Source organism: Miniopterus schreibersii (assembly GCF_964146895.1).
Source record: "Miniopterus schreibersii genome assembly, chromosome: 7".
NCBI lineage: Eukaryota > Metazoa > Chordata > Mammalia > Chiroptera > Miniopteridae > Miniopterus > Miniopterus schreibersii.
The window spans coordinates 13423533-13436232 of NC_138108.1; the positions used below are offsets into that span (position 1 = coordinate 13423533).

The following is a 12700-nucleotide window of genomic DNA, read 5'->3' on the forward strand; positions in this document are numbered from 1 at the left end:
CTGCGTTTACGTCTCCAGAGAAATTGGGACAGTGTTTCTGAGGAAGACCATCTGAGGAAGACCAGTAGGACGGTAGTGCTACTTCCAAACAACAATAAAACATACAGTTTGTGGGGGGGAGGGTGCGCAGGGGAAGACAAGTTAAAAAATTACAAAGTTAGAGAAAAGATGACAGACCTAGAGATCACTGTCGGTAGAATCATCATTAAACTGCTAATCACAGCCTGCTGTCCTGTGGGCTGTAGCTTTCTAATGTTCTTCCCTTTAGAATTGTCCTTTGAAAAATCAAGTTAGAAGAGTGACCACTGTTTACAGACCCTCTCTATCCTTTACCTGGGAGAGTCACAGTAAAACAGGGGCTCGTAGTCCTCAGGAATCCAGCAAAGAGAAACTGGGTATATTTCATTTCTACCCAATGTTATTTGAAATTCTAAGGTTGTTAGTTCTCTATTCCACATGGTCATGTTTTTTCTTACTGTCTTCACAAGGTGTTACAAAGTCTTTTGCCACAACCACCTATTGGCTATCACTGCAAATACTGATGCAAATTTGGAAGACTGAGTCATCTACTGCTACCTTAAATTGCTCTGTATTTTCAATACACTTAAATCCACTCTGTCCCTCACTAAATGTAAGTACCATTTATTTCTGGAAACAGTTGGCAAGAGCAGAATCACTGGAATAAGAAATTAGGTAAGGTTGACAGCTTTAGTATAAAAGAGACTGTCCACATTGATGCAGAAATATACTTTATGCCTCCAAATTAAACCTGAGCATGCACACTTCAGGAGACTGAGCACTCCATGGGCTTTCAGAAATCATTTTCATTCAATCCTAGTGATCTTCAGAACTCAAATACCTGACGATACGAAGACATGGCTAACAATCCAGCCAGTGTGAAATGCGGTGTTCTGTAAGCTTTATGTTCTTCCGGCCCCTGGAGAGGAAAAAACCAGCCTCTACTCTGTTTCCCACCAACTACTGTATCCAAAACCCTATGCTGCCAGTTCAACCAACTGGGTGTGTTTCTGAGAAAGTCCCCATTGAGTCAACAACTGTGGCTGTTGTCCCGTCCCTGTGCTGGGAGAAACAGCATTGTGCCATCTGGCTTCATGAGTCATCTAGAAGTCATTTCCATGAAACATCTTTTTGGTAGACCACTATTGAGCCACCTAGCAGAGAGATGTGAATGTTTTCAAATAGCAGCTGACAAGACAGGAGCACTGAGGGGGATGCAGAATCCTTCTGGACTGTGACAGTCAGGGGAAAACATAAGGCCTGATGCCAATTTCACTGTGGGCAAAAGGCCTTAAGTCACTTAGAAAAGAAACAGAAAAGCTCTTCAAGTCACCTAATCTGGAGAAAATAATTATCACCACGTCATCAACAAGCATTCATATACTCAGAAGGTCTTACTGTCATTTTCAGTTAGTTTCACATGCACAAGTTCACTGGTTCAGTGTCAATAATCTAACGTTGAACACAAGGAACCAGCCCTAGGATGAGAAAGAGTGCTGTCTGCTGCTGCGGGAACCAGGCCTCAGCTGGGGCCCGTGACATTCTTTCTGCAGGGCTTGTCTCCTCGGCCTCTTGGTTCACAGGTATGGCTTCTATATTTCCAGATGATTCATGCTACAAACTCAAGATTGCAATTTGAGTCTGAGTCTGAGTTCAACATGACTACAATAGGACATCAGTGCAATGCTCCCAATAAGGAAAACCATTTCCTCTCTGGGTCTAAGCTTTTCCCAGTCTATGAAATGGGGAGAACCAGTCTTAGCTTCCACAGGACACTGGAATGACAAGACAGCATGGAAAAAAGCCATCTGAACTCTGAATCTAGAATTCTTAACTCCAGATCCACGGAATTATCAATAACAAACGCAAACTTTATGTGTGGCCATTATGTGCATTTTTCCGGATGAAGAATCATCCTTTTCATCAGATATTCCAAAGAGTATGTGGCCCACTAAAGACCTGGAATCATTATATATAATGCTGTGAGTCACAAGTCATGGTTTTCAACATTACATTCACCTGCTGATGCTGTAAGTATCCTGCTTTTTAGTCATTCCATGAAAGTCAAGACTCTAAAGCTAACATATTTATCTTTCTGTGGTTGAAAGACAAAGGGATGAGAGGGGAAAACTCACTCGTACTGCTCACCAAAAATTCAGCTTTGGCCAAAGAGTTTGCTCTGAATCATAAGTTCCAAATAGCAGCAGCCATGGGGTCTCAGATCCTTTCTGCTTCAGCTACTGTATGCTGATACTAAGTATCTCATCATATTCAAACTTAACCTTGAGTTTGTAACAAGTCTTTCCTCAAGGAATCAAAAGCCCTTCCCTTGTATTTAATTTCTGGCAGTAGGGCAGATATGATTAAAGACTCCCGCCCTTTTTTTTTTTTTTTTTTTACTAAAAGGGCAAATGGGTCCCAGAATGTTGAATTATCTACCTGATGTTCCATAGTAAGTCACAGAAGGAGACAAAGGGAAGACACCCAGCTTTTCCCTCTACCTTGAAGCCCAGCCTGGTGGACAAGATGGCCAATGTCTCAGAGCTCCCAGGCTAGGCCATGCCTCTCCTGGCCTAACCGGTGAGAACACTGGCTGGGAGGCCCCACAAGTCATCAGGGTCCAGCAGGAGGAAGTTATGCCAGCACCACACCTACTGCAGAACTGTGACAGCTTGGAAGACAGGTGACAGACTGACATTCAGGACAGGCTGAGATTAAACCATGTTCACTTTCTCAGGCATATTAGGATTTATTGTCCTACTCAAGCAGGGCAGAGAAGAAAATAGTAAGTCTAAGCTGGCTTCTCCTTCTTGTAGTTATATCTGTACACATATCCCTTTCCTTGGTCTGGCTCCGAAGTGCTCATGAAATGCTATGCACCCTGGCCTAGGCTTGTGCCTCTGGCAGAACTCAGCCCACTCTGAAGCCCGGTACCGCAGAGACTCTCCAACCTTCATTAATCATCTGGTCCTAGAAGCAATCTGAGAGCCTGTCCTCAGAAGGAGTGTAAAAGCAGTAAAAGCAGCTTCCATCTAAGCTAAGCAATCCTGGCTCACCTCTGATCCCCATTCTTCTATGATGGGCGGGAGGGTTCCTGGCCCCAGGAATCTGTCTAGAACCGCCTCCCCCTGATGGAAGCAGAGGCCCCGTGTTCGTTGGGCTGTCGTAAAGCCACCATCTCAGCAGATGGGGATGGGGCTGCCTGAGAACATCTCCACCTTTACTTGTCCTGTACACAGCATGTGAAGTCATCACGATGGAAGGAGGAGAATCTTTTAAAATACACCAAATTTAAAGCAGATAATTGAAGCTTAACAACAGTATGACATAAAACAAGGTGGGCATCTCACTTAGTTTATTGTGCTCTTCCAAGAGAAAGTTCCACTTCCTGGTCTTGGCATCTGCAATGAGAAGAAACACATGAGCAAACATGACAGCCTGCCTTCTGCTGTGCCCTCACCCTCACTCAGTCTCTGGCTTCATAAACCTCCAGGGAGCTCGCATGGTGTGGCAGACAGTCCGGTGCCTGGTACGGGGGATACAGAAATTGAGAGTACTGCGTGTGAGGCTTTCACAGAATTCAGGGAGGAAGGACAAACAGTCATGACAACAATACTGGGTTGTAAGGGTGGGGATAAACCATGCTCTAGGGACACGTGACTGGGGATGGCCTGGCAGGTCAGAAGTGCCCTGAATTTCCAGGACAGGGGAAAATAATTGTAGCTCTCACTTATTCGGTGCTTATTTTGAGCTGGGCGTGGTGCCAAGGGATTCACTATGCTCTAAGCTGGGCACTATTTTTAGCTCCATTTTATACAGGAGAAATAAGCTGTGCATGGTTGGAGTGATCACACAGCCTACAAGCAAATCCCATTTTTGCCTCTTCCCAGCTCTGTGACCTTGGGCAAGTCACATAACTTCTCTGTGCCTCAGTTCTCACACCTGAAAAATGAGGATACTACAACCCCCACCTCACAGGGTTCTCGTGACAATTACCTTAAATTTAAATGTAAAATACTTATTAAAGTGCGCCTGGCAAACAATGAGTACTCAAAAAAAAAAAAAAGCAATGATAAGTTATGATTACTGTTATTATTATGATGTCATCTGCTGATTAGCATCGTGCAGCATAAACTACACACAATATTAACTAAGAAGGGTGAGCCTCTCACTACCCAGTGTTGGCTAAGTACTTAAGAGAAGTTTCCCTACCAATCTGCCTTGAGAAAATCAAGAAAGCTTCAACTTGTAAATGCTTTCTGACAGCAGAAGCTAATTCTTCTCTTCACGGCCACCGAGAGAGCAAGATGGTCAGGGGAAGAGCATTCTGGACACAGTGAGTCAGGTTCAGGGAGACAGCAAGGCAGCCTAGGTGTAATCTGACAAAGCCCCAAAGCTGAAAGACTACTCTTCCTGTGGGAACAGCACAGGAGACCTTCCTAACCACAGCTTGACCCTGGCAGCGGCTGAGCAGCAAAGGGGAAAGTATGTGAATAGGAGCTAAGGCGAAACATCTAACACTGGGTTTTGGATGTCTGGGTGTGGGCAGGGCTGAGGGCCAATATTTTAGCTGTTCACATTCCCAGAACAGGAGACTATGTGAGGTGAGTAATTTCAAAGTTATACTTTTCAGAAGACACAGGTCATCTGTACTTGCCTATTAAGGGTCACCCCAAACTGAAGCCAAACATCTTAACGGGGCTGGAGAGGCAAAGAACCCTGGCCCCTGTGTGAGAAGCTCGTCCCATGGCTCAGGCTGGGCCCAGCACCTTGCATCTAAACACTGTTCACCGGCCGCTCTCACCAGTTAAAACTATCTGCCTAAGGGTTAACAATGCAATAGCCAGCACCACCCACCTTACGGAGCCTCAGGCCCTGATGAAAGCTCAATGCAGTGGTCAGAGATGCTGCAGAGGCTTCTTCCAGGAACCAGTTGTCTCAAAGGCAAGAGGTTTTAAGAGCTTATTTTCTACTTGCCTAGGGGAAGGCTAAAACAATTTCAAAAATGGGAATATCAATCTATAAAAGCCACACCATTTTATAAAACATGGCCCAAGCTAAGAATGAAACCTAGGAGTTCAGAATTCTGGAGCTGACTTCTGCCCCATATTCCAACAGGGTAGCTTTTGAAGGACCTCGCAAAAAGTAAAGCAAAATTGCACGGCTGTGGCTAGTGGTTGTCAATCCTGGCTGATCATTAGACTCCCACAGAGATTTTTTAAACTACCAATGCCCAGTCCCCACCCCAACCCAATGAATTCAACATCTCTGGGTGGGAAGCAGGCATCAGCATTTACTCTGGGGCAGGGCCCAACAGTCTGTGTTTACCAAGCCCTCCAGGTGGCTCTATGCATGCTCAAGTTTGAGAACTACTGTCCTAGTCTATAGAAAGGCATTTATTTCTTGGCAACCATCTGTTTTTCAAGCTCTTCTAAGGACAAAATATAAACAGGTAGGTTTAAATGGCTAAAGCAGGAATTTTTCTGCTTCTACCAAGAAAACACTGACAAGATAACTGGGGAAAATTGTGGGGTCTTCTCTTTGGGAGGCCTTTGAGGACAAAATGGGCCCCCTATGTGTTTACTATCTGAACAATTTATCCCTCAACTTTCTATGATAAGAGGAGCAGATCAGGAAGGCTCTACCAAGAAAGTCATTTTTGAGTGTTCAAACAGAGAGAAAACCACCCTACTCTGAGACCACAGACCACTACCCACCCTGGGAATCAGGCAGAGGTCAGTTACTTGCCATAATTTCTGGAATCCATCTGTTTAAACAATGCAATGAGCTCTTGTGAATAGCCGATGTCTGCCTCAAAGCGGGCCCGGGAGATGAGCATGCACTGCCCTTTGACAAAGGAGAGGGAGGGAGCTGAAGGCAGGCCAGTCTGCGCCACACCGCTGGTCCTTTCCAAAGGCTTCAGGGTGACTGTGGAGAGATGTTGAGCTGCTTTCACTGCCGAAGAAGAAGAGAACAGGAGTGACAAAGTGGATGACTTTCACATGGCCCTGGGGCACTCAGGCAGGCAAGGGAGGAGGGCAGGGACAGGGTCCAAGGGAATGGCACGTGGCAGGTAGGCAAGAAAAGGCACTGCTGGACTGGGAAGCTTGGCAAGCGGGCTTTAATTGAGGCTTTGGAAATTTCAGTATTTATTGAACATAACTCTTCTGCTCCTTATGTTTTCAAATTAAAACACTTAGAAGTCAGAAATTTACAGGGGGAAGAGGGATTTCATCAGAATGACCAAGTTTATTAGATAATTTCTGTTGCTGAAGTCAACACACCAGAAACTGTCCACTTGACCCCATTCCAGGCCCCTACTCTGCCTGCAGAACCAGGGAGAGAGACAAAGGCCCATCAGGCTACAGGAGCACAGTTTTGAACCTCACTTTATCTGTTACTGATGTACTGTATAGGTTAATAGATCTGACTGCATAAAACTAAACTGTCAAAAAACACAAACCAAACTGAAAGGCAAAACTACTGAGTACAGATAAATGCAAAAAAAGGCAAACAGAGCTCACACTCTATGAAAAGACTAAAACCACAAAAGAGACATAATCAATTGAAAAGAGGGGGGAAAATGGCTAATAAACATTTGGAAAAATATTCAACTTCACAAATAATCAGAAATAAAAAGCGATTTTTTTATTTATAAAAAACAGATATCTGCATTGACAACTGGGAATAAAACCTTCTGAAAAACAATGTGGTGATATACAGCAAGAGCCCTAAGAAATGATCATAATGATCCAACTTCTAGGAATTTCCTCCAACTAACAATTGAAAACATAAAAATTTAGGGATAAAGGTGTTTCTTAAAGTTTTAATACTGAAAAAAACCAAAAAACCCACCTGGGAGCAAATTAAAACAGACAAAAAGAAAATGATTTAAGCAATTTATGACACACTCATACAATGAAATATATCATATAATCAATAATTATTTTTGGAAGAAATTCTGGAAAAGACAAAAATATCAAAAAAAGTTGTGTTCAACAGTATGAAATTTTTTTTGGAGGTCAAAGTGTTCCAATAATTTTCATCGCTCAGCATTAATGTTCACCATGAAAATAAAAATGCTATGCTGGAACACTAAATGAAAAACACAAGATAAAAATTACATTACATATATAAAAATTTATATTTTAATGCACAGAAAAAAGGCTGGAAGGTACAAAACCAAAATGTTAAGAGTGGTTAACTGAGTGGGGAATTTATGGGGATAGTGTTTCTTCTTTGCATGCTGATATACTTTCCACATGTTCTATGGTGAGTGTGTAGTAGGGTTAAAAATTAAAAAGGCAAAATCCAGAGGTATACCCAAAGCAAAATGACAGAAAGACTGGCAGAGACAGCCTTTATAGGTTATACCAATGAAAAGTATAATCTACTAGCAACAATCATGAACCTATCTAAAAATTTAAAAATAAGATAGCCCAGCCGGGCGTGGCTCAGCGGTTGAGCGTGGACCTGGGATCCAGGCAATAGAGGTTCGATTCCCGGTCAGGGCACATGCCCAGGTTGTGGGCTCGATCAATGACTCTTTCATCATTGATGTTTCTATCTCTCTCTCTCCCTCTCCTTTCCCCTCTCTGAAATCAATAAAGATATATTTAAAAAATAATAAGATAAATGCACAAATCCACAGCTGTTGCAAGAGTGTTCAAGGCGTATCTCGGTAGACAGCAGATTAATTGTGCAAAACACTGGTAAGGACACAAAGGGGCTAAACAACTCATAATCAGTAAAATTCATCTAAAAGCTATGAATAGATTTTTGTACCCATTAAATGGTTTTCAAAGTTTGTGGAGCATTACCAAAAGCAACGACACCACACAGAAAAACTAATGAATCTGCAAACACAGAAGTCATTCAGGTCCCCATGCATTGTGGTCGGAGAACAGGGGTAAAAAGACAATAAAACAAACAAAATCATGACAGTGGAAACCACTGGCTTCCTCCAAGCAACCATGAAAACACTAGATGTCAAGTCCTGCAATCTTAACTTAGGGCACTGGTCCTCCCCCTCCCAACACCTAATAAATGGATTAAAATAACAGTAAAAATGAGTCCCCCCAAAAGGTCACCGGCAGCTACCAAAGAATAAGATATCACCTAATGTCACACATTTCAAGAGGGGGAGGCCAAGGAGAGAAACAAGAACTTCTGCAGGGAGCTGAGTCATCACCCCCCAGAAACTTATGATTCCAGAGAATTCTACCCATGCCCCAAATCTGCAGAGAAGCAACCTCACCATGCATCCTCATCGTTTCCCTTTTCAAGTGGGGGGAAGGGAGGAAAGAGAGGGGACAGAAATGGCTGCTGGGAGACGTGAGAACACCCAGGGCAGAGGAGCAGATTTCAGGCACCAGGAGGTGACAAAAACCTTGGAGTAGGTTTAGTCAACAAAATCTCAGAAGCAGTGCATGGACCCAAGGGTCCCAACAACTGTCCTGGCCTCCCCAAGCCTGGCCTTGACTGGAGCCTGCCTGGGCAATGCCCCTCCCTGCACTCTCTAGTTACATAGCCGCACAAAGAGTGCTGTGAGGGTTTACATTGTTTGCTGAACTGTAAACTATCCTGGGAGCAGGGGCTGGCCTGGCTGCCTGCCATGGCTGAAGCGAGCAATCCAGTGGGAACAGGCACCCTGAAATCAGACTGTCTGGGTTTGAACCCGATTTGCATAACTTATTGGCTGCGTGACCCTATTTAGTTACATACCCTTTATGGGCCTCAGTTTTCCCATCTGTAAAATGGTTCCTATAAGGAATGAGTTAGCATATGTAAGGGGGCTTAGAACAGCCTGGAACATAGCAGGCTCCATTTAATGCTAGCTTTTGTTAACATTACCAGTGACTATCACCCATGGAGCTGCCTCACTAGGTTGGCCATAGTGAGAAGGAAGAAGAGCACTGGGATGGTGCCCTCAAAGCCATCCAAACCAGCAGACCACATCTGCTACTCCAGAGAATCTTTGATACCAGTATTTCCTACGTGAGGGGTGAAGACACACCTACTTACTCAGGGCACTGTAGTCGGTCATGCTGAAGTTCCATGTCTTGGTGTCAGGATCTGCAATGAAACACAAATGAATGAATTCTAAATTCAAAACAGTTGGCTGAACAAACCCCCACTGATTTACAAATTCCTTGTAGAGGACAAATAGCAAATATAAATAAGGGTAATGCTCTTTATCCCATGTCGAGAAATTCAAGACAGGCTCTGGGATGTTATAGGCCTTACCTCAGCAGGGGCTGAGGGCAGAGGTGGGACCCTGTGTAATCCCACAAAGCTCATGTACAAGAAGGAGTGGGCACTGAGGCAGGGCAGAGCTAGCCATAGCCTAGCCACATCCTAGCCATGTCCTGGCTCTGCCCTTCAGACAAACCAACCTGAACATGTTACTTCATCTTGCTGAGCCAGTTCCACTGCCTTTAAAATAACATCTAAGCTATCTCAAAAAATTGTCAGGCTTAAATGCTACAGTGCCTACAAAGCACCTGGCAGAGGAGCTGGCCTCTCAGTAAACATTCACCCATTCTCCATATGGCCATGTGGCAGCCCCCAATTTTGGCAGCTGTTTGAAGGAAAGTCTATAACAAAAGAAAACATGGGCTAAAATAGAGAAATTTTAACAACTGGTTAGACAGAATGTGCCAATGCACCCTCTTCATATTTATGAGAAACTGCTAGATTAAAAGTGACTGCAGAAATAGAAAAAACACACAAAATATCTGAAGAACTCGACTGAATGAAGACTCATTACCGAAACGTCTGCTGGGCAGACGCTTGAACACAGCAATGAGCTCTGCGTTGTACCCAATCTTCACCTGGAAACGGTCTCCATCCCTTACACATGTTCCCTCCTGGGAGCTTAATGCTTTGTGGGGTGAGGCCCCCAATTTCTGTGGGAGTCTCCCTTCTGTCCTGGGAATCACACTCCCTGAGCCACAATGGATGCCAGAAATGTTCTGCGCTGAGGTGGTGGGTCTGGCTGCCTTGGCCTCTGATTCAGGATCCCTGGGAAGCTGTCCAGAGGAAGAAGCTGGTGTATCCTGGGAACTCTTTGATTTGGCCAAAGGTTCATGAGTTGTGTTAGGAAAAGGTGTTGATTTGGTCCCGTGTGAAACCTGAGGATGACCTGGACCTAACTCATAACCCATGAGCTGCTGGTTGGAAACCTCTGAAGGGCTCTGTGCCAAGGGAGGGGAGATCCCAGTGAGAGTAATGTGACTTGGTGGGGTGTGGTGTGGGCAGGCTGCGCGCATCTCTTCTGGCTTCTTCCATGTCTCCTTCGCCTGCTCCAGAGTGCTGAGATGAAAATTGTGGGGATTTTGAGGTATTCGGTCACCATGAGATGAACTACTGGCTTTCTGTTGCTTGAAAACGACACCATGGTCCACTGGCTTAGCAGAATCGCTGGGGAGATTGTGAGAAGGATGCTGCTTGGATTGGGAAGGAAGGGCAGCAACAGAGGAGCCCAAGCCTGAGCTCTGATGCTGTTCTGCTAATAATTTCTCGGCTCTACGAGCCAGAGCCTTTTGTCGATTCTCTTCAATCTTTTTCCTCTGCTCCTCTGTAAGGGGCAAGGACATTTTAACAGGAAAATGCCTATGCAGGAACGTCAAACTTTAATCAGAAACGTGGCAAAAGCTGAGAAAGAAAAAAAAAATTAAAATAAACATGAAATATATTTATTTATCACATGCCCACCTTGATTTTAACAAGCTTTTGTCCCAGGAAATGCACAAGGAACACAACAAAGGATATATTAAAGTTTCTTTTATAATTAAAAAAAAACACACACACACAGGAATACTAAGTAGCATAGGCTAGAACAATGACCCTGACAAAAGAACAAAAAGCAAGATCAAATCCAAAGCTGAAGAGGCACCTCAGCTACAATAGTTTTCTTCCTCTCATCCCCAAGCCAACTGAGTTATCAGATCCCAAGGAAGGTATGCAGTGCAAGCCAAATCCACCAGGTAACGAGAACTCTCCAAACTAGAGAGCATAATGGATTAGACTGACATAGATCAAAACCACATACCATGGTGTGACACTTGCTAACACAGACCCTTTCCAACCTGGAAGAAGGAAAAAAGCATCAGCGTCACATAGACTGCCCATTAAATTCACCCCTCGAATTCAACCCTCTCATCGTTCTTGGCAAATCAACCTGCAGGTGGCCAGACGCAAGCCACAGAGCAGCTGGCCTCAGCGCCCGCCTACCAAAACGCACCCCCTCAGAGTAACCCAGTGGCTCTTTTGGAAAAACAAAGGGGGGAAAAAGTAATGCATGCTCATTGTACAAATTCAAATTCTACATAAAGATGTAAAGAGTAAAATTAATCTGTAATCTCACCATCCATCAATAACCACTGTCCATACTTTAGAGTACAGTACAGTAGCCATAGCCAGACACATGTCACATACTTGGGAAACATATGTATTTATTACAAAGTAGGATCATTATATACACTCCGTTTTGTACCTTGATTATTTTTTTAAATGGACTTACTCAAATCATTTTTCTATGAGCTGAGCCACTTTTACAATATTCTAGAACCAGGGAGCTGGACACCAATTTCTCTGGATTGGTTCAGACGAAATAGCCCCCGCCCGATGTAATGGCACGTAATGCTCATAATGCCATGGGGGGACACTCTCTCAGCACTGTTTAGGTCTCTGGGGGTTCAAAGGTTTCCTTGCCGCTGGGATTCCCTTTAGCCAGAACCCCAAACAGCATCTATCCCACAGGCCTCCCACCTCCACCCGCCGGGGGGAGAGGCTTTGTTCCGGGGACGCAGCAGAAGCCCTCGGGTTCCCTGGTAACTTTCCAACACGCCGGCCTAACTTTCCAGCTAGGGCTCCCCGCACCCCGGACTCTCCACGGCCAGGGCCTGGGCGCCGACTGCCTCCAGGGGCCAGGGCTGGCCGGGCCATGGGGTGCAGTCCCACGAATGAGCCCCGCGCCCTGAAGCCCTCGCACCACACGGACGCCCCTCTTCCCCTCCCTGCTGGGTCATCCTAAAACTCTAATTTTGGGGGCGCGCCTCACGCCGGCCGGTTGCCACGCTGCACCTCCACCCCTACTACCTCCGCTGGAATTCGCCCTCCCCGCCTGCCCCCCGCTCCAGGCCGGCGCGTGGTCGCGTCCGCCTCCGCCTCCCTCTCCCGTTTACCTTCCCGGCCCGCAAGGCCTGGACCCGAGCCCGGGAGACTCCTCGGGAGCCAGTTCCGCTTCCGAGCGAGCAGTCAGCAGCCGGCATTCGCGCGCTGCCAGCCCGTCCGCCTCATCGCAGCGCCTGGGCCTGAAAGGCGAGGGGGCTGAGTACACTTCCCAGCGAGCACCGTTAACCGGCACAGTTTAGCTTCAAAAAGTGGGACCGACGCACCCGGAAACCAGAGCGGTGCTGCAGGGTCTTCTGGGATTTGTAGTCTGGGTTGGGAGCCTGGCGAGAATGAGGAGAGACGCAACGTGGTGGGCGAGGCGGGCTGGAGTGGTGCACCCTGGGAATTGTAGTCCTCGGCTCCCCCAAAGGTTAAACCAAGCACCTGAGCACTGAAAGCCTGTGACCTTGAAGTCTTCAGATCTGGAGTCTCGCTGTCAGGACTGTCTCCAGAGGGCATTCTAGACGGGACCCTTTGGTAGCTCTTAATAAAAAGTGTCCCCTGG

The 12700-nt window shown here is 45.6% G+C and overlaps 1 protein-coding gene across 1 annotated transcript in view; it reads right to left on the minus strand.

Annotated features, from left to right (window-relative positions):
• The window catches only part of SMARCAL1 (SNF2 related chromatin remodeling annealing helicase 1), a 44145-nt gene extending 31706 nt beyond the window's left edge, over window positions 1–12439 (minus strand). The window contains exons 1-5 of the mRNA XM_081142361.1: window positions 12207–12439; window positions 9788–10674; window positions 9043–9093; window positions 5767–5973; window positions 3369–3419 (exon numbers count right to left, since the gene is read on the minus strand). Coding sequence (XP_080998487.1) covers window positions 3369–3419; window positions 5767–5973; window positions 9043–9093; window positions 9788–10616 — 1138 coding nt within the window. The 5' untranslated portion in view covers window positions 10617–10674; window positions 12207–12439. The remainder of the gene's footprint in view (window positions 1–3368; window positions 3420–5766; window positions 5974–9042; window positions 9094–9787; window positions 10675–12206) is intronic.
• Window positions 12440–12700: the final 261 nt, after the last annotated feature.